We start from the raw sequence: 20,223 nt of genomic DNA, 5'->3' as shown, positions 1-20,223 counted from the left end.
ACACGGGGAGGGGGAGGGGACCGGGAACCATTTGAATGAGAGGAGGGGATCACTGGTAGGGTGGGCTCCAGGAGGTAGGGCGGGCACGGGTGTGACGGGGGAGGGGGCCTGACTCTTGAGCCAGGTAAGAGAAGCAGGTGCGCAGATCTGATTTTTGAGGGTTAGGGTACTCGGCCCTTTCGTGGAAAGGGGGTGCCGCCTTTCCCGGAGGCGGGCTGCAAAGCTCCGGAGGCTAGCTTTTCCTCCTCAACTAACGGGGCCCCGGGCGGGGGCTCTAGCTCCATCTCCAACGACTAAACTCCACTCCGCAATTTCCAGGCGGCCACTGGGCTGGGAGTCTCGCGCCGGGGGCCGGCGCTGTCTCGCGAGCCCCCTCCTCGAGCCAGCCAATGGGGTTGGTTGCTGGCGCCGCCCGCCCGCCTGGTGCAGAGCGCTGGGCGCTGTGAGCGGCGCTGCCATTTAAAGGGGCCGCGACCCCTGTCCCGGCTGCTGGGGAGGGAGGTGGAGAAGGAGCGCGGGTCCGTCGCTGTCTGCAGTTCTAGGCTTGTAGCGGGTACACTAACCCTGCCGCAGGTAGGGGTCTGGCCTGATCAAGCCGAACCGAACCTGCAGGCGGGATCTCGCAGTAGCCGGGGGCGGGGGGGTGGTCTAAGGAGAAATCGTAGCTCCAAAATGTCTTCCTGTAAATGCCTGCGGGGAGAGGTGGGCAACAGGAGGAGGAGAACTGGGGGAGCAATGGGAAAGGGGGACGGGGCTGAGGAAGTGGGCGACCCTGCAAGGTAACTGGGGGGAGGGGTTAGGAAGGGCAGTTTGTGGGGGCGAGGAAAGGGTTGAGGGGAGGACCTTGCAACGCGGGGAGGGGGGTTGGGGCCAGACCGAGTGGGTAAGGACTGGGGAGCTGGGGGGCTCCCAAGAGAGAGGGTAGGGGATAGAAACTGGGCACGCGAGGGCCAGAAGGGCTTGTGGTGGCAATGGCCGTGGGAGACTCTAAGGGGGCGTTCAGCCCGAGTTGGTGGGGGAAGGTAGTGGGGGAGGGGAATTGGGAGTTACAGTGGGGTGGCGGGGGCAGTCGGGCGGGTGGATGGACCCACTGCCTGGCTAGTGTGGGCACAGGGCCAGGACGGGAACGCCTCTCCCCACAGGGGGCGCTGTATGGGGGGGTGGGAATGGTCATTTGGACTAAAGCCTGTGGAAATGCTTGTTGGTTGTGGTGGGGGCTGTTCGTGAGCTATCCAAGTGGATGATGGGGTGTGTCCCAGAACCTACATGGGAAGAAATTCTGACAAAGACCACCCCTTCTTCTACCCTTTATCTACAGCCCATATCCATTCATCCTCATGGACCCCAGTGATTTCCCCAGTCCGTTTGACCCATTGACCCTGCCAGAGAAGCCCCTGGCTGGAGACCTTCCAGTAGACATGGAATTTGGAGAGGATCTGCTGGAATCCCAGACTGCCCCAACTAGAGGATGGGCCCCTCCTGGCCCTTCTCCGTCTTCAGGAGCCCTGGACCTGCTCGATACCCCAGCTGGCCTGGAAAAAGACCCTGGAGTCCTGGATGGGGCCACTGACCTGCTGGGGCTGGGGGGGCTGCTCTATAAAGCCCCCTCTCCCCCAGAGATGGACCATGGTCGGGAGGGAACCTTTGTGTGGGCTGCAGGAGATCAGACCCTAGAGCCTGGACCAGGGGACCAGACCCCTGAGGTGGTGCCACCTGACCCAGGGGCTGGGGCAAATCCTTCTTTACCTGAGGGGCTGCTGGCACCTTTGGCTCCAGATTCTCCAATAACCCTGCAGTCCCCACATGTTGAAGAGGAGGTGACCACCTCCATAGCTACAGGGAGAAGGGGCTCCCCTGGGCAGGAGGAGGAGCTTCCCCAAGGGCAGCAACACAGCCCAAATGCTCCCCCGAGCCCTTCCGTGGGAGAGACTGTTGGGGATGGAATCAACAGTTCTCAGACCAAACCTAGGGGCCCTAGCCCCTCTGCACACCCTTCCTTACCAGGTAGGTTGCCTACTGAGCTGGAGAATCAGGCTGGGAAGAGGGTGGGGATAAGGAGGGGTGGCTGTGTGTTTGGGGAAGAAGGGGAGAAGGAGGAGGGTAGAGTTAGAGTAGAGATGTGCATGGAGAAGGAGTTGGGGGTTTGGAAGGGAGGAGTGGAGGTGTGAAGAAGATTAAGGAAAGTAGGGGTGGGGGAAGCTCAGCAGCTAAGGGGGAAGAATAGGGGTGAGGTTTTTGGGGGGTGGGTTGGGAAGGGTGGATTTGGTTGAAAGGTTCCCATTTTCTTGCACCAATGGGCCATGGTACCAGGGTTCTTTCTTCAGGATTTGTGGGGGACACCAGGCTTCTTGGTTCTAAGATCTTTCCAGCTGTTTTCTAGATGAGTGGGTTTTCAGTTTAAGGAATGATAACTAGGTTCTGGAGCCACCAACAGCATAGTGATTTTAGGAGAATGATAGAAATGCAGGGCCTAGGATTGTGTGTCTGATAGGGGAGCAACAGCCTAGACTTGAGAGGCTGTCATTTCTCCCCTGTTCTGCCTGGAGGTGGGCCTCTCCCATGCTGTGACCAGGCTCTTTAGGGCTTATATAACCACCTGAGTCCAGGGGAACCTACCCATACGTTAATGCTTGCTTTTTCCATTGCTACCCCTGGGAGGCTCCGTTTGTTTTTGTTGATAAACGATAAATTCTCGAAAGGTGTGTTACCTGTGTTTCCTTAATTCCCAATGATTGGGACAGAAAGCTGGTGGGGAGGTAGGATTTTCTTTTCATGGAGGATAGCTGCGCCACCCCCACCCCCCACAATTAGTACAGAGCCCAAGGTAACCCTGAGAGGGGCACCAAGAAGCCACAGGCACTCGAGTTTTCCCTTTCAGTTTTGAGTAAGTTCTTCCCCAGGAATGGAGGCAGGGGTTGGGTTAGGGAGGAGGTGGTGAGGGCAGGCTCAAGATTTAGGCTGCTTTCTGCTTCCTTTGCAGGAGATGGCCAGACTGGGAAGGCGAGTGAGAAGCCGCCGGAGAGGGTGAGGGGGGGAGGGGATTGGAAGAAGTCTGGTTCCCCCTATAGCTCTGGGAAGGACAGACCCTTCATTTTCCCTCCCAGATGTTGTTCTATAGAGGGTGTGTGAGAGGAGAGCTAGGAGGAGGGTGGGAGCTCTGTGTCTACTGCTTCTTAAGAAGAAAGTCTGACCTCCTTTTCGAAGGGCTGGGCCAAGGGTCCCTACTCTCTCTTCCCCCTCCCACCTCTGTACTGCCCCAAGCCTTCTACTAGCGCAACTGGCCCTTCAGCCTGGCCCTGGTGTCAACTTTCCTCCCTCCCGTGTTTCCAAGGTACAGAAGAGAAGTGAGCGCGTTAGAAGAGTGGAGCCTCCTAAACCTGAGGTCGTGGACTCCACTGAGAGCAGTGAGTAGGACTTGAGGAAGGGTGATGCGTGGGCTGCGGCATGGCAGGCCACAGATCGCCCGGCTCCCATTGTGCCTTGCCATGCAGAGTGTGAAGGGCCTATCTCTGCTCCGGGTTGGCATGGGAACCAGGGGCAGTGGGGGAAATTGAAAACAAGAGCAGTGAGAATGCAGTTTCCTGTTTCAGCTCTGCCATCCCTGTTCCTGAATCTTGTCACTTAGAGCCCTCTCTTCCCCTCCCCGGGAGATTCTGGAGTAACCAAGAGAAAGCATGACACCGGTGACTTTAAGATATCAATGTAATGGGGGCGGGGGCATAAAGGCAAGAACTACAGGGGTGGGGGCCCAGGGGCCCCAGTATCACTGGAGCTACCTGTTGGTCGGTTGGGGGATGGCTAGAGACCTGGCCGGCCTGGGTGCCTTTCCTCACTGCTCCTGCCCCTGCTGCCTCAGTTCCAGTGTCAGATGAGGATTCTGATGCCATGGTAGATGACCCCAACGACGAGGACTTTGTGCCATTCCGGCCCCGGCGCTCTCCTCGAATGTCCCTACGCTCAAGTGTGGCCCAGAGGGCAGGGCGCTCTGCAGCAAGCACCAAGATGACATGTGCTCATTGCCGGACACCACTGCAGAAGGGGCAGACGGCCTACCAGCGCAAGGGGCTGCCCCAGCTCTTCTGCTCTTCATCCTGCCTCACTACTTTCTCCAAGAAGCCCTCAGGCAAAAAGACCTGTACCTTCTGCAAGAAGTACGTCCCAGAGTGTGGGGCAGGCAGGGATCAGGCCGGGAATAACAGGGGAGACAGAGACTGTTGGCAGGACCTAGCAGGGAGGAACTGGTAGGGAGAGGCAGCTGAGTGCAGGGGTCCCAGCAAATTTGTCTCTGTAGTCATGGATCCACGGAGGAGGGGGTGGGAGCTGAGGAAATGAGCGGGTGGTGCCAGGAGAATATCCAGACCTGTTGCCACTTCCAGGGAGATCTGGAACACCAAGGACTCAGTTGTGGCGCAGACTGGTTCAGGAGGCTCCTTTCACGAGTTCTGCACATCCGTCTGTCTCTCTCTCTATGAGGCCCAGCAGCAGCGCCCAATGCCCCAGGCTGGTGACCCCGCCGACGCCACTCGCTGCAGCATATGCCAGAAGACAGGAGAGGTGAGGAAGCTCGATGGGGGCTGCTTTACAGAGCCTGGCCAGCCCTGAGCTGCCCCTGCAATCCTGGGGCTGCAGGGGCCAGGCCCTGTGGAAGAAGGGAGTGGGGAGGAGAGGCAGCCATCATGAGGGAGCGTATTCAAGGATAGAGCTTCTCCAGGATGTGTGCAGCTGGCCTTCCTTGCCTCCCGGGACCTCACCATCAAGTCGGCAGCCTGATGTGCAGGTTGGGGGGTCCCTGGGCCCATTGTCCACTGTGAAGGTCTAGGGTGAGGCGGGGTGGGCTGTCCTTGCATTTGGGGGGGTGGTAGTGGCCAGGCCCCATCTCAGGGTGTTTGTGTGTGTGGCAGGTCCTACATGAGGTCAGCAATGGCAGCGTGGTGCACCGGCTCTGCAGCGACTCTTGCTTCTCCAAATTCCGGGCCAACAAGGGACTGAAAACCAACTGTTGTGACCAGTGCGGGGCTTATATCTACAGCAAGATGGGGAGCCCTGGCCCCGAGCTCCTCTTCCATGAGGGCCAGCAAAAGCGGTTCTGCAACACAACCTGCTTGGGGGCGTACAAGAAGGTGGGGCCGAGGGAGTAGCACTTTAGAGGGCTGTGGATGGGGGTGTGGTTCTTGGGTAAAAAATAAAGGTGCCTGATGGGTCGAGGGCCGGGAGGAATAAAACAAATAAAGGGGGTTTCAGTTGTACCTGTTATGTTTTATTTTTGAAGCTGGCTGGTGGATACACAGGTCTTTGTTACATCATCGTCTATACTTTTTTGTATGTCTGAAATATCTCATGTCTTAAAAATTTAACAAATAAAAGTGAAGGGACAAATCCAGCCTCAGCCTCTCCTTCCCCATCCTCACAGAAAAACACACGTGTGTACCCCTGTGTCTGGTGCAAGACCCTGTGTAAGAACTTTGAGATGCTATCACATGTGGATCGTAATGGCAAGACCAGCTTGTTCTGTTCCCTGTGCTGCACCACCTCTTACAAAGTGAAGCAGGCAGGGCTCACTGGTAGGTGCAAAGCCTTCTTCTCCCGAGACCCCTGCTGGCCTTCCTTCTACCTCCCATACTCCCCTCTTCTGAAGTAATCCTTGCTGCCCGACCTCAGCCCCACCACATTTCCCCGTGGATCTCCTGTTCCATCTCTGCACTGCCTTACACCTTCTGTGTGCTCTCTCTCTCTCTCTGTCCCCCCATCTTCCGCCCCCCCCCTCCCCCGTCACTCTCTCTTTCTCTTTCCCTCTCTCTCTCTCTATGCCCCAGGCCCTCCCCGACCCTGCAGCTTCTGCCGTCGCAGCCACTCTGACCCCTGTTACTACAACAAGGTTGATCGCACAGTCTACCAATTCTGCAGCCCCAGCTGCTGGACCAAATTCCAGGTACTCCAGACCCTGGACCGGGAATTAATGAAGGATGTGGTAACAGAGAGAGGGTATGAGAATTGGGGTAGGTAGGCCTGGACAGGGCAAAGAGCCAGCCTGACTTCCCTTCTCCACCACCACCACACACCTCCCTTGTCTTCCTTCCCTCCAGCGCACAAGCCCTGAGGGGGGCATTCACCTGAGCTGTCACTACTGCCACAGCCTCTTCAGTGGCAAGCCTGAGGTCTTGGACTGGCAGGTAAGATCCCACCCCCACCCACATCCTGCCAAACGACCAGACACCTGTCTGAAGGGCTCCTTCCTCTGGGCTCGTACCAGGTCCAGATGTCACAGCTCTGTCCTCCCCGCCCTGTGCCCCCATCTCAGGACCAAGTGTTCCAGTTCTGCTGCCGTGATTGCTGTGAGGACTTCAAGCGGCTTCGAGGTGTGGTGTCCCAGTGTGAGCACTGCCGGCAGGAAAAACTCCTGCATGAGAAGCTCCGATTCAGTGGGGTGGAGAAGAGCTTCTGCAGTGAAGGTAAGCAACTGGAGAAGGGGCAGGAGGCCTTGTACCTCACAGGCAGGGAGCTTGCGGAGAAAGGAGGCGGGGTTTGGAATGCTGTCTGTTGGGTGAGGGCTAGGATACTCTATGTTGTCCATCCTTGGGCTTTGGGCAAGAGATGAGAGGTTTCAGGTGGTCCACCTTGGAAAGGTTGGGTCTTGTGGCCATGAAGACCTCTGTGTCTCTGGATTCTTCCCTCTTTCCAGGCTGCGTGCTGCTGTACAAACAGGACTTCACCAAGAAGCTGGGATTGTGCTGCATCACTTGTACTTACTGCTCCCAGACCTGCCAGCGCGGAGTTACCGAGCAGCTGGATGGCAGCACCTGGGACTTCTGCAGTGAGGACTGTAAGAGCAAGTACCTGCTGTGGTACTGCAAGGTAAGGGGGGCAGAGCATTCGAAAGGAGGACCAGGGAGGCTTCTGTATGTGATCCGGGTGCGGCCCATCTCCAGGGAGGGAGCTCCAGCTGGCCCAGCCTCTGACAGGAGCAGCCTGGCTCCTCCCAGGCTGAAGGGCCCAGCACGTGTGAGGGAGGCAGGTCTGACCATCCTGTCAACACCCCCAGGCTGCCCGGTGCCATGCCTGTAAGCGCCAGGGGAAGCTGCTGGAGACCATCCACTGGCGTGGGCAGATCCGTCACTTCTGCACCCAGCAGTGTCTGCTGCGCTTCTACAGCCAGCAGAACCAGCCCAACCTGGATACCCAGAGTGGGCCGGAGAGCCTCCTGAACAGTGAGTCCTGGGCAGGGGGTGCGCTCTGGTACATCTGGCTGGGACTCGTCCAATCCTGGGCCTGGCCCCTCTCTTCTTCCTCTCGCTTTCACTGCACCCCTGGCCCGAGCTCCTGGTACTGTGTTGTCTTTTAGCTTCTAGACCGGACAGGTGCTAGGTGGGGGGTAGGGGAGACTTATGTAAGGATTCTTAGATTCCACTGATTTTCTGTAAAGGATGTGTTTTTAGGGAATGGGAACCTACCCACGTGGGATGGGGCAGTTGGGGGCTGTGGTTAGTTTTCAGAGTGAAGGGAGTGTCAGCGTTAGTTCTACCTTTAGTGAGTTTGAAAACTGGTGATGTTTCTGAAATGGTACCCTGGCCCCTCTGCTGCTCCAGGGGTACGAAACTCCAGAGGGCCATCTAAATGAAAGGTCTTGAATTATGGGTGATTGGGGAAACTGTAATATTTTTCATTTTTCTTGGCAGCCAGGAGCAAAGAATCTTCCTGGCCTCTGTTCTGGGGCCTAGATAAAACTAGACCTGGGTGGCAAGGAGGGGAAATTCTAGACTTCCCCTTTGCGTTTCAGGGGCCTTTTAGTGAAGCTCTCTAGGAACAGGGGTAAAGGAAATGGAGAGCTAGCCTCTCACTTGAGAGCATTCATTCATTTTGATCTACAGGTCAGTCTTCTGAGTTGAAGCCCCAGACCCCCTCTCAAACCAAAGTGGAGAACAGCAGTGCAGTGAAGACCCCAGAGGAAAATGGGAACCTGGGCAAGGTCAGGGCGAAGCCAATGGGTAGGATGGTCTCAGGTGGGTATCGTAGTTGGTGGCACTAATGTTCCTTTGTCTCTACAGATCCCTACAAAGACCAGATCAGCTCCCAATGCTTCCACCCCTCCTCCACCCCCGCCGCCCCCAGCAACACCTCGCAAAAACAAAGCAGCCATGTGTAAGCCACTGATGCAGAATCGGGGGGTCTCCTGCAAGGTGGAGATGAAGTCCAAAGGGAGTCAGACAGGTGAGCCAGGATTACCTGGATGCTGCGGGCCACATTCCATAGACCCAGCCTCCGGCCCTGTGCCCAGGAGCTACACGAGAGGGTTTCTTAAGTGGCCGAAGTATCATGTGTATGGTTGCCATAGAATCATGGAGTTGTCTCTCAGCCTTTGGTACAAAGGCTGTTTTGTGACACTGAGCACATGTTAGCACTTTGGGGATGACAGGCAGCCATTGGGTCCTGGGTCGAATGTCACCCATCTAGCAGGGACCCTGAAAAGACCCCTTTCTCGGCAGCAGAAGAGTGGAAGCCGCAGGTGATTGTGCTGCCCATCCCAGTGCCCATCTTTGTGCCAGTGCCTATGCATCTGTACTGCCAGAAAGTCCCAGTGCCTTTCTCGATGCCTATCCCAGTAAGTTTCCCTGCCCTTCCTGGTGGGCTCCTCCTTCACCTTTCTGGGACTGAGATGCCCCCTCTGCCTTATTCTTACCAGCTGCCCCTCTCATCCACTGGTGGGGTTCTTGGCGTTCAGTTGGGATTCATGCTTCCAGGTGCCTGTGCCAATGTTCCTGCCCACTACCTTGGAAAGCACAGACAAGATCGTGGAGACCATTGAGGAGCTGAAGGTGAAGATCCCTTCCAACCCTTTGGAGGCCGACATCCTGGCTATGGCAGAAATGATTGCAGAGGCTGAGGAGTTAGACAAGGCCTCATCTGACCTTTGCGGTATGTCATGGAAAGCGGTGATGAGGGAGACAGGGTGCTACCAGTCTGTCTCTGCATAAGGGGGTGTAGAGTGGTGATCTTGGTGCCCAGTGGATGGGGGAATGGTTGGGATTAGCTCCTGAAAGCCTGTGAGGGTGCTAGGTAGGCGCTGTAGTGACTAAACCAACCTCCCCACCTTCTAGACCTGGTGAGCAACCAGAGTGCAGAGGGACTTCTGGAAGACTGTGACCTGTTTGGCCCAGCTCGAGACGATGTCCTGGCCATGGCTGTCAAGATGGCCAATGTCTTGGATGAGCCTGGGCAGGACTTGGAGGCGGACTTCCCCAAGAGTGAGTAGTATTCGAGGCATGCCAAGTGTAGTGGCATTTGTGTCATCAGGAAAGGAGCATTCCTTGTGACCCTGAGCATGACCCTAAACAGTGCTTCTTGTAACCCTGCAACAGAAGGTGCTCACAGTGGATGGTACCTGAGATGCAGGAGCCCCATTTCACACCTGAGTCTGTTTTTTTAAGTTGTGGTACAATAACGTAAAATGGACCATCTTGATCATAAACATGGTGACTGACCATAAACACCTTGACCATAAACGAAGGTGCAGTCTGAGAGTGTTATGAACGTTCCCACCGTTGAGTTTTTGTGTTTCCATGCCTCTGAGTGTGGCCTTGGTACAGCTTTGCTGTAATGCAGTGGTCTAGGAGGCTTATCTCGAGTCAAGTGGGCAAGCAGGGGTGGGGTGGGAGGCCCACAGGGTTGAGATCTTAAACAATTGATATCTTCTTCCTTTCCTCTCAAACAGATCCTTTGGACATTAACCCCAGTGTAGACTTTCTTTTTGACTGTGGCCTGGTAGGGCCTGAGGACGTGTCTGCTGAGCAAGACCTTCCCCGAACCATGAGGAAGGTGAGGGCTGGAGGCTCAAAGGGCCTGTTTAGGGGATGCTCTCGTAGCGCAGTCAGCAGCCTCAGTTTGACCTTCTCTGACCTCCTTCCTCCACCGCCATGAGTACTGTGACACAGCCGGACTTTGCTCTCTCCCCAGTTGACAAGGTCAGCAGAGCGTTCCTGGGGCCTCTGTGCTGTGGAAGCTTGCTGTGTTCTTCTGTCAGTCCCTCCTCTGGGTGGAAAACACTGTCCTGACTAACTGCCATGGTGCCCCCAGCCTTGCCTCCTCCACCTCCCCGTCGCCTTTCTCCTCACCTCCAGGGTCAAAAGCGACTGGTGCTTTCGGAGAGCTGTTCCCGGGACTCCATGAGCAGCCAACCCAGCTGTACTGGACTCAACTATTCCTATGGTGTCAATGCTTGGAAGTGCTGGGTGCAGTCAAAATATGCCAATGGAGAAACCAGCAAGGGGGATGAGCTGCGCTTTGGTCGTAAGTACCCAGGGGAGGGAGGCAGGTAAGGGTTGGAGGGAGGGGCAGGGGGCAGGGCTGGGAAGGCTGATTCCTGATCACTTAAGGGCATCCTGTGCAAATGGGGAGGAGTTGCAGAATAAGGGGAGATGCTGTCCAGGTTTCAAGGCTAAAGGCTCTTTTATATTTGGTGGGTTTGTTCTGGAGTTGGATGTGACTGAGGGATAAAGGGCTTAATGGTAGAGCTAAATGAAATTTTCCATGGGGACTTTTCTGAATCCCATCCACCTCCTCTACATATCACCACAGCCAAACCTATGCGTATCAAAGAGGACATTCTGGCCTGCTCAGCTGCTGAGCTCAACTACGGTCTGGCCCAGTTTGTGAGAGAAATCACTCGACCCAATGGTGAAAGATACGAACCTGACAGTATCTACTATCTGTGTCTTGGCATCCAGCAGGTACCCCTTGCACAATGCCTCGCTTGCCTTCACTGTCAGCACCCCAGGCAGGGTCTCACCAGAAATGATTCTGTCCCTTTCCCTGTTCCTCACCTTGTCTCCTATCCTGAGATTGCAGCTTGCCTTTCATCTCCTGCTCTGAATAGGACAAGATAGGTCAATACCCTTCTAAAATCAAAGCTGCACTGCAGGACTGTGGGCCAAAGATCAGTCTCCATTGCTCTCTGGGTCCCCTTGGTGGTTCTCACACCCATTCTCAGAGGGGAAGGATGGGCAGACCTGGGCTCCCTGGGGGTTGGGCAGTGTTTGCTCCCCACTGGGGGCAGTGAGCCATGCATTATCTGACAAGGGGGTCTGGGAGGCTTAGGAAGAACCAGCCAGGACACATCTTCTCCATACCTCCTCCTTCTCCAGTAAGGCCTCGGTCCCTCGGAGTTTATAGGTGTGCCTGGGGAGCAGCACTCTGCGTCACTGAGCCACGCAGCTAGCTGTTCCAACGTCTCCTGATTCTCAAGGCCACCGTGCCTGGGGCCTTCGGCACTATTGTCTTTCCTCTAGGACCTGGCATCTAGCTTTATGAGTGTCTGCTTTTCTTTCTCTAGTACTTGCTGGAAAATAACCGAATGGTGAACATTTTCACGGACCTTTACTACCTGACTTTCGTTCAAGAACTCAACAAGTCTCTGAGTACCTGGCAGCCCACACTCCTCCCCAACAGTAAGGGACAGGGATTCAGCAACCCCTGTGCCCTCTCCTCCACTCCAACACACCCTTCCAGGAGTCCTGGCCTGCTTGGTCTGCCCCTCCTCACAGAGGGGCCAAGGGCAGGAGCATGTAGCTGGGTGCCTCGGGGCTTAGAGCTAGGGGAGCCGAAGCCACTGACCTTGAACATGAGGAGGGCATCAAGATTTGGGTCTGAAGAGCCCTCTCTGGGCCCACAAGCAAGGTGGCCTGGGTGGGTGGTAAGGGAAGAAAGAAAGGAAGAAATTGTGGGCTCCTCAAAGTTCACATTGACCTGCCTGGAACTTGAGGGTGGTAAGAGCTGCTCCAGCAGGTGGAAACTATAAAATCCAGTCCTGCTGTATCCTGAAGCTCGATGTCAGGGCTTTATATGGTGGCCACTTCCCCAGGGCATAGGGTGTGGTGAGTGCTTCTGAGCAGGTCCTCTGGGACCAGAAGTGATCGGCTCAGGGTAGTCCATCACACCTGATCAGCCTCTCCCTCTTGCCTCTTGCAGACACAGTGTTCTCCCGAGTGGAGGAGGAGCACCTCTGGGAGTGTAAGCAGCTGGGGGTCTACTCCCCCTTTGTCCTTCTCAACACCCTCATGTTCTTCAACACTAAGTTTTTTGGGCTGCAAACAGCAGAGGAGCACATGCAGCTCTCCTTCACCAATGTGGTGCGGCAATCCCGCAAGTGTACCACCCCTCGGGGCACCACCAAGGTGGTGAGCATCCGCTACTACGCCCCAGTCCGCCAGAGGAAAGGGCGAGGTATGAGGCTGCCCCTCCTTTGCTCTACCCCCTCTCCAATTTCCCCTACCACCCGCTGTAACTGCCAGCTCCTTTGCCACTCGCTTCCCTATCCTTCCATTCCTGTGTTTGCAGGAAAAGTGAAAACAGCCAGTCCTTCAATCTGATGGGCAGTGGCTGTTGCATAAATAGGAGGCCACCCAGCTGCCTGTTTCCTGCCTTTCCTCATTTCAAAGCAATTTACTTGCTTGCCTACTTTTTTTGGGTGGTGGACAGGTAGGAAGCTATGGGGTGTGTTTGGCTGTGGGGGAGAGTTGGTGGGGTGATTGACAGGCTTTCTGTAGTTCTTTGCTATTGGGTGTAATAGGAACTGCACCTTGGTTTCTATTCTGGCCCTGGCATCCTGCCCCATCTGAGTGCAGTTCCCAAGGCCCCTTCTCTGGCTGGAGCCCCTACCTGAACTAACGCACTGGGGGCTGGGGCCATCGCTGTTAATGTATCTCGGAAGGCAAACCCTGCCTTGCAATAGAGGCTCTTTTGTCCATTTGTCTGTATAACTTGTGAAATTACCTCTTCAGGGAATCAACTTGGGTGGGCTGCAGAGCAACACCCTTACAGGATGTTTGGTTGCTGTGGGGAGACTGACGGATTCTTCTTCCACCTTCAGTTCTTGATGAGACTGTATTCTGTGACCTGAGGCCTCCTCCCCATGTCCTGGACTGTGCTCTTGGAGGTGGCTCATTGACACTGTTCTTTTAGCGGGTCTAAATCATGTGCCTCCTCCTCTACAGACATGGGTCCGGGGAAACGGAAGAGAGAAGACGAAGCCCCAGTCTTAGAGCAGCGTGAGAACCGCATGAATCCCCTCCGTTGCCCTGTCAAGTTCTATGAATTTTATCTCTCAAAATGGTGAGTTGGGTTTTCAGGAATATGTTGGCCTGGGGACCCACGGGATCTACATTGCCTTGGTATTGATCTCTGTCCTACCACCCCTGCTCCCACCATTGCAGTCCTGAAAGCCTCCGGACTCGCAACGATGTGTTCTACCTGCAACCCGAACGGTCCTGCATCGCTGAGTCACCTCTCTGGTATTCTGTGATCCCCATGGACCGCAGCATGTTGGAGAGTATGCTTAATCGCATTCTGGCCGTGCGTGAGATTTATGAGGAGCTAGGTCGCCCTGGGGAGGAAGACCTGGACTGAGCCCATGTGCTGTTTGTGTCCATCTTTCATACCAGTATCTGTCCTGTGGCCATATCCCATAGGATGACTGGCCCAGGAACCAGTGCTACTCAATTCTGAGGGGCCCCCAACTACCCTTTTCTACTTATCCCTCCCTGCCTTCCCCAAGGAACCCCTGGCTTTTACTTCCTTCCACACCACTGGATAACCACAGGGCCCCCGTCGTCTGTCATCAGGGGCCAGCCTCCCAGTAATGGGTGAAACCCAGCTAGGTCATTTTCTTCGTGTTTCAGAGTAAGCGCCTTCTCCTGGGGCCAGACTCTGGGTGGAGTGTGGATAGGTCTGGTGATCCTTTTGGCTTTGGGTTCCCTGACCCATCCGTGCAGGGAAAGCCCCTTGTTCCTAGTTTGGGCCAAGGGAAGAACCCGGCTGCCTTCTATGCCCTGGCCCACTCCCTGCTCTCTTTTCCCCAGTATTATGCTAGAGGGTCTTGTATGAAAGATACAAAATAAATGATGAAAGTTATGAGGGGACCACTTAACTAAAACACAGAGCTTAGACACTCCTCCCCTCTCATAAAATAACTGGTTGTTGGAATCCCCTTACCACCTTGTCTCCCCTCCCCACCCCTGCAAGCACCAACCCTTGGTGCCACAATTGAAAAAAACTTCCAAATGCTTTCTTTTCCTCAAATGCAGAGAATGGCTCTTAAGTATGGGGAATAGACTCCTGTCCCCTTGGTTTATGAATTCGTCTCTCTCTGCCATCTTACGTTGGCATGCCCCATGATGCCAACATGCTTTTAGCCCTCTTCTGTAACTGCCTCCCTTTAGTTCAATGGACAGTCCCAAGGCTAAAACTACCTTCTTCTGACTTGGTTTGGGGCTGGGTTCCCTGTTCTTGTTCTTCCCCTATCAAAAGAACCAGGCTAAGTCTGGGGGAGCCCTAGGTCAGGCAGGATGGGATCTGTGGTCGAAGGATAGGTGAGGAGCTGTGGGTATGGGTCCAGCCCTACTGCCTACATCGTTCTTCCCCATCTTGCCTTTGTAGTTCTAGAAAACTATTAGCATCTGGCAAAGGGGGTACCCAGTTCCTTCCCTGCTGGCTTTGCTGTTCCCCAGCCTCCTCTTTGTGTTTTTATAACTGTCATCAGTTTAGCCACTGTTTAAACTGTATATATTGTTCTGAGGTGCCTGGCCTGTCCCTTCAGTGAGCCATGCCCCGCCCTTGTGTTGTAGTGAGAAGCTGTTGTCACGACTAACCTTCTGTCTCTGAAGTTGTTTGTTTCAAATAAAGAATTAAAATTGTCTTTTGCCTTCTCTGGGGAGGGAGAGCAGTGTTTGTAGGGGTGAGAGATGTAGAGGAGCAATGCTGGACAACTTCAGATCTCACAAGGGGTAAAGAAATAAGGAGTACTTCCTCAGTTTGAGAATCATTTTCACCTGCCTCACTGAATGAATCCACTAGGAATATCGTCCTTCTTATAACAAGTTTCCAAACACTGAAGGGAAAAAAATATGTTCAACAGCTATCTGTTAAGGACCTACTATGTTTAAGGACCTACATTACAGGCTTCAGGGAAGATAAAAATTAACCAGACCAGGATCCTATCTCTAGCAGGCTCCTAGGCTGGAGGGGAGACAGACCAGGGCACAGCTAGTTCTAAGACAGGCAGGATGAAATAAATGTCTAGTGCTGTGGGAGAGCAGAGGAATAAAGAACTCATTTCCAGTTTACGGGGAGATTGTGTGAGAGTTCACAACGATGGTGGCATTTGACCTGGGCCTCAGAGTAAGTGGGAGGGACTTAGAGGACCAGCAAAATCAAAGGCATAGGGATGGGAAGTACAAGACTTAAGTTTCCCAACCAGGGAATGACAGGATCAGATCTGTTGCTCTGGGGAGGAGGTCCCTAGAACAATATGAAGGATGGGGTGGGGGGTGGGGGTTCAGGTCTGAAGGCTGGAAGATCAGTGAGAAGAGTATAGCTACTAGATTCTATGGGCCTCCATGGGGACTATGGAGATAGAGAAGGAAAAGAGAGGATGCATTCAGACATTTTGAAGGTCAAGTCTGAAGGATCTGGGGGAGAGGGAAGAATGGAGCATGAATCCCAGGTTTTTAACCTTGATGATTGGGAGAGTGAGATGCCGTTACCTAAGTTGGGCAATGGGTGGGTTTTTTTTCATGGTAGTTATTTTTTTCCATTGGGGAGTGGGAGTAGGAGTTGATCAGTAACAAGGTGGGTTCAAGACTACATTGAAACTTTCATGTGGAAAGTGCATTCATATCGCACCCTTTCTCACAATTGTGAAAGTCAGATGACGAAATGAATATGAAAGAGCAATATTGATACTGCATGTTACCATGTATACTAGTCAGTTGGAATGTATGTCTGAGGCTTAGTGGGGAGATGAAGTATCTTATTATTTTTCCAGCTCTATTGAGATGCAATTGACATACATCATTGTATAAGTATAAGGTGCTGATTTGATAAACTTTTATATGTTGCAAAATGATTACCACTATGGCATTACTAACACCTTGATCTCATCACATAATTACTATTTCTTTTTTGTGGTGAGAACATTTAAGATGTACTCTCTTAGCAACTTTCAAGTGTATAATACAGTATTGTTAACTATAGTTACCATGCTGAGCATTAAAGCCCCAGAATTTACTTATCTGATAACTAGAAGTATGCACCCTTTGACCAACACCTCCCCATTTCTCCTGCCCCCAGCCCCTGGAAATCACCATTTTACTCTGTTTCTAGAAGTTCAGCTTTTTTAGATTCCACAAATAAGTGATATCATATAGTATTTGTCTTTCTCTGACTTATTTCACATAGCATAATGCATGAGGTGTCAATTTAGAGGTCATCTGCAAAGAGCTCTTAGCTGAAACTCTGGAAGTGGACAAGATGACTCGGGGGGAAATAGAATGAAGAGAGAAGAGGACAAAAAAAAAATGGTACCTTGGGAGAATGTCTCCAGTTAGCCTCCAAAAGGAAGTGAGCGGGAGAGACCAGAGAAGTAGGAGGAGCCCAAATCTGCCAGATACCAAAGATGGAGCCATCCTGTGAACAGCTGTCATCCCCCAGGCCAAGATGAGGTCTATTAAATTTGCCTTCTCCTTCTCCCATCCTTGACAGGGCCAAAGCCATCTGGCTCTCTTACCTCCTTCCCCTACTGGAACAGAGAAGGGTCTGCTGTCATTTGTTCAACTGGATTTCTACTCCAATGTCCAGCCCTGTGCTAGCCACAAAGGATACAAAGATGAGTAAGAATATGGGGTCTGCTCTTGAGAAGTCCCTGGTCAGGTTGGGAGGACAGGGCTGGGACCAAGATACCTCGGGGGGAAAATATAAAAATACATTCACTGTCAGGGTCATGCCAGTCCAGGGTAGGCATCTGCCCAACCCTAGAGTGAGCACCTCCTTCAATTGTGCACCCACATGCCTTGATTGCTTCATCCTAGTCCTGACCCTGGGCAAGACTCATATGTCAATAACATAACCAGGGTGGCATATAATTGTTACTCATTCACTCCCAGGAACTCAAGAAAGACCACAGAGGTGCCCTGGGGGCTGAGCTTTCATGAAGAGTGGGCATAGTTTTTCAGGCAGAGCAGAGGTGCTGAGATCAATGTGCACAAAAGGCACGGAGGTATGAGAACACAGTGTGTCTTCCGGAAAGCATGCTTGGGCTGCAGAGAAGGTAGAGAGGGCACAGTAAGAAGGGTGAAGAGTAGTGTTGCTGGGAAAATGGGGATCAGGTTGGGAGAGGCACTGGATGCCATGCCATGCCCTGCTAGGGTGACCAGCCATTGTGGTTTGCCCAGGAATTTCCCAGTTTTAGCAGTGGAAGTCCAGCACCCTGAGAACCCCCTTGGTCCTCACAAATCAGGACAGTTATACATTATCCTCAAAGCAGTGGAAAGCCATTAAAAAGGAGTTCCGCAAAGAATTGGCAGGGTACTCTTCCTGCTTTAAGGTGACTCTCGCATGTCTGGGTGAAGTGGAGGAGGACTGGGTGTGCTGAAGAACCCCGGGAGGCCAATTACAGGGGGGTAATGGGACAGAAATGGTTAACATGCACGCTTCACCTTTGGCAGCTGGCAGACATGAGTTCCAGTTCCCTGGCAGACATGAGTTCCAGTTCCCTGGTCAGCCCCTTCTTTCCTAGCTGTGTGGCCTGGGTGGGTTATTTAACCTATGTGGGCCTCACTTTCCTCATCTATAAAATGGGAACAATAATGGTGCTTACCTCAAAGAATGGCAAGGCTTAAAGGAGATACTGTTTAGCACAGTGCCCAGCATACAGCAAGCGCTGAACAACCGTTAGCTTTTATTGGCCATGTGATTGGTTAGGAGCTGATTCCAAGGCCTGAAGGAGGGTGGCAGCTTAGCGGGAATGCTAAGGAAGATGGAGACTTGAGAAAGATTTGAGAGGCAGAATCATCAGACCTTGTCTGTTAGTTAATTGATGATATTTTAATGTGAATGAGTTTTAGTTGGCATAAATTCCCCAAGGAATCTGCACTTCAAGACTTTTATCTCTAACCGTGGAATGAAAGCCTTGTCCAGTGAAAGGAAGCTGAAGGGGAAACAGAAAGGGGCAAGGGAAAAGTACTGGAAAAAAAGTGTGCCTTTTAGATCCTTAAGGTTAAGGGAAGGGAATGGTAAAAGTTTCCACAGCTTCTCTTATAGGGGTTTGGAGACTAGAGATTCTGATAGCTGTCTCTCCCCTTGTGCCCTGCACTCCCCAAATCGGCTTGCCTCCTGGGGATGGACAATTTCTGGATCCTGCTCCTGGCAGAGACCCTTGAAGAGGCCCTCTCCCTGCAAACGGCCCTTCCATGTCTGAGCACAGTGCAGCCCCTTCTTCAACTCTCACCATTTCACTTTGTGAATCTATTTGTGCAAAGGTCTGCCCATAATTCTGACAGCAAATTCTTAACCTTAGGGATTCCCAAATGCACATTTTGTTTTCCAGCAGATTAGTAGTTAGGGAAATTTTCATATCATGCTGAGCTCCCACATCTATATCCTGAAACACTCCTGAGGCAGCTGGGAGTGGCCAGTTTGCTGCAAAGGAGACAGAACAGACTTTGGAATAGCACAGGTCTAAACTGTAATTCTCACTCTGTAGTTTTAAGCTGTGCCACCTTTGGACACATTACTTAACCTCTCTGAGCCTCCATTTCCTCATCTACAAGTATGCCTATAGTAATAGCTACCTTGCCACTACTGAGATTACATATGTAAGTGCTTAACTGAGCACCAAATCTGGTCCGCACTGGGTGCTCCATAAACATGGTCTCCTTTCCTTTCATCCACCTATGTTATTTCTAAGTCTGCCAATGAAGTTACAGGCTTTAATATGGTTGAGACACATCCTTTTCCTTAAAACAATGTTCAGAATTAGGACATTCCCCTCACAGCCATCCTCTCACATGTATATGAATGTGGCCATTTATACTGCAACATATGTATGTGAACACATGGACTTGCTTACTTAAGCACACGCACATGGCAATTGACAACTTAACAGTCAAGAAAGCATGTTAATTCGGTGAGACAAAGAGTTTGCTTCTGACCTAAAAGTTAGGTCAACATTTGCAAGAGTCAGTGAATAGTCAGAGGATGGCAGATACTGAGATGAAATAGTAGAGCTTGCACTTGTGTAGAACCTCCTATTGACAAGGTGCTGTTCTAAGGGCATTAGATATAATTCACACATTTAAGCTTCACCACAGCCCTGTGATATAGGTACTAGGATTATTTCTGTTTCACAGCTGAGGAAACTGAGGCACAGAGTGGCCAAGCATCTTGGCTGAAGTCACACAGGTAGGAAGTGGACCATGCTCTCAATCACCATGCCATACTGACTTTCCAGAGGGGCCCCAGGTGAAATGGAGAACCATCCTGTCGGCATCCTATGTTAATTACCCCTTCTCCTTGGGACCCACTGTCAAACCACTCTGCCCTTTCTTCCATAGCTCACCATCAACCTTAATGAATATATTTGTGCAAAGGTCTGCCCATAATTCTGAGAGCAGAATTGCCTGTAAGTCTAGTAGGGGCCTAACTTTTAGGTCAGAAGTGTTCCTCCATGTGATAACTCAGAGTCCAGACTCCTGGGCAAACTTGTATGCCCAGGAAATTAGACCTTTCAAGGACTGATCCCAGCCTACTTTGCCCATCCCATGCATTCTCTGCTCTGGCCACATCCAGCACACCCTGCTCTTGCAAGACTCTGAGCCTTTACACATGCCTGTATCCTCTTCCCTACTTCTCTTAATTCAACAGGCTCAGTGCCTACTACGTGTTAAGCTTATGCAAGTCCTTACCACACAAATTAATCAACCACACTACAATATACTGCAGGAATTTAGAATGGTGGTGAAGGCTTGTTCTCTCTGAGGGATTTGGGTGGAAGCAGTGAGGAGATGAGAGCTGAAGGCTTCACATAGGAAATAACATTCAACCTGAGTCCTGAATGATTAGAAGTCTTCCAGTCAAGGAAGGGGAAGGAATGCTCCAAACAATCTTGACTCCTCCATCTCCCCTGACTCACACATCAAGTCCTATTGTAGATTCTACATCTGAAGTGGCTCTCGCACTTGTCTCCTCTTACTCCTTCTGCCATCATCCTACTTAGCACATGGCTATTGCAACAGCTCCACAACTGGTCATTCTGCCTCTCCTCCTTCCAATCCCCAATCTGCTCTCCACTTGGCTGCCAGAGTGAGCATCCAGATGGCAAATATGAAGGTGGCACTCCACCACCTACAGGTCAGTCGTAACCCCTTATGGTGACATACATGGCCCATCATAAGCTGGTCA

The 20,223-nt window shown here is 52.4% G+C and overlaps 1 protein-coding gene across 6 annotated transcripts; it reads left to right on the top strand.

Annotated features, from left to right (window-relative positions):
- The first annotated feature begins 390 nt into the window (after window positions 1-390).
- On the top strand, window positions 391-14,681 carry ZMYM3 (zinc finger MYM-type containing 3). Of its 6 annotated transcripts, none has more exons than XM_017670391.3 (25): window positions 393-573; window positions 1,319-2,004; window positions 2,981-3,024; window positions 3,338-3,404; window positions 3,857-4,151; window positions 4,377-4,554; window positions 4,902-5,120; window positions 5,411-5,561; window positions 5,814-5,929; window positions 6,084-6,170; window positions 6,299-6,449; window positions 6,680-6,852; window positions 7,040-7,205; window positions 7,866-7,963; window positions 8,043-8,205; window positions 8,484-8,596; window positions 8,736-8,910; window positions 9,093-9,239; window positions 9,707-9,810; window positions 10,113-10,281; window positions 10,570-10,721; window positions 11,324-11,438; window positions 11,959-12,213; window positions 12,984-13,101; window positions 13,203-14,681. In XM_017670391.3, exons 2-25 carry the CDS (start codon window positions 1,338-1,340, stop codon window positions 13,393-13,395), a joined length of 4,116 nt encoding a protein of 1,371 aa, XP_017525880.1. In that variant the 5' UTR covers window positions 393-573; window positions 1,319-1,337; the 3' UTR covers window positions 13,396-14,681. The 6 variants fall into 6 exon arrangements, with proteins under 6 accessions (XP_036858833.1, XP_017525880.1, XP_017525879.1 ...); XM_017670390.3 differs by having other exon boundaries at window positions 8,481-8,596; XM_017670389.3 differs by having other exon boundaries at window positions 3,332-3,404.
- Window positions 14,682-20,223: the final 5,542 nt, after the last annotated feature.

Source organism: Manis javanica, chromosome X (assembly GCF_040802235.1).
Source record: "Manis javanica isolate MJ-LG chromosome X, MJ_LKY, whole genome shotgun sequence".
Taxonomy (NCBI): domain Eukaryota; kingdom Metazoa; phylum Chordata; class Mammalia; order Pholidota; family Manidae; genus Manis; species Manis javanica.
The sequence above is the reverse complement of the archived record's forward strand: the minus strand, read 5'-3'. Positions and strand labels throughout refer to the sequence as shown.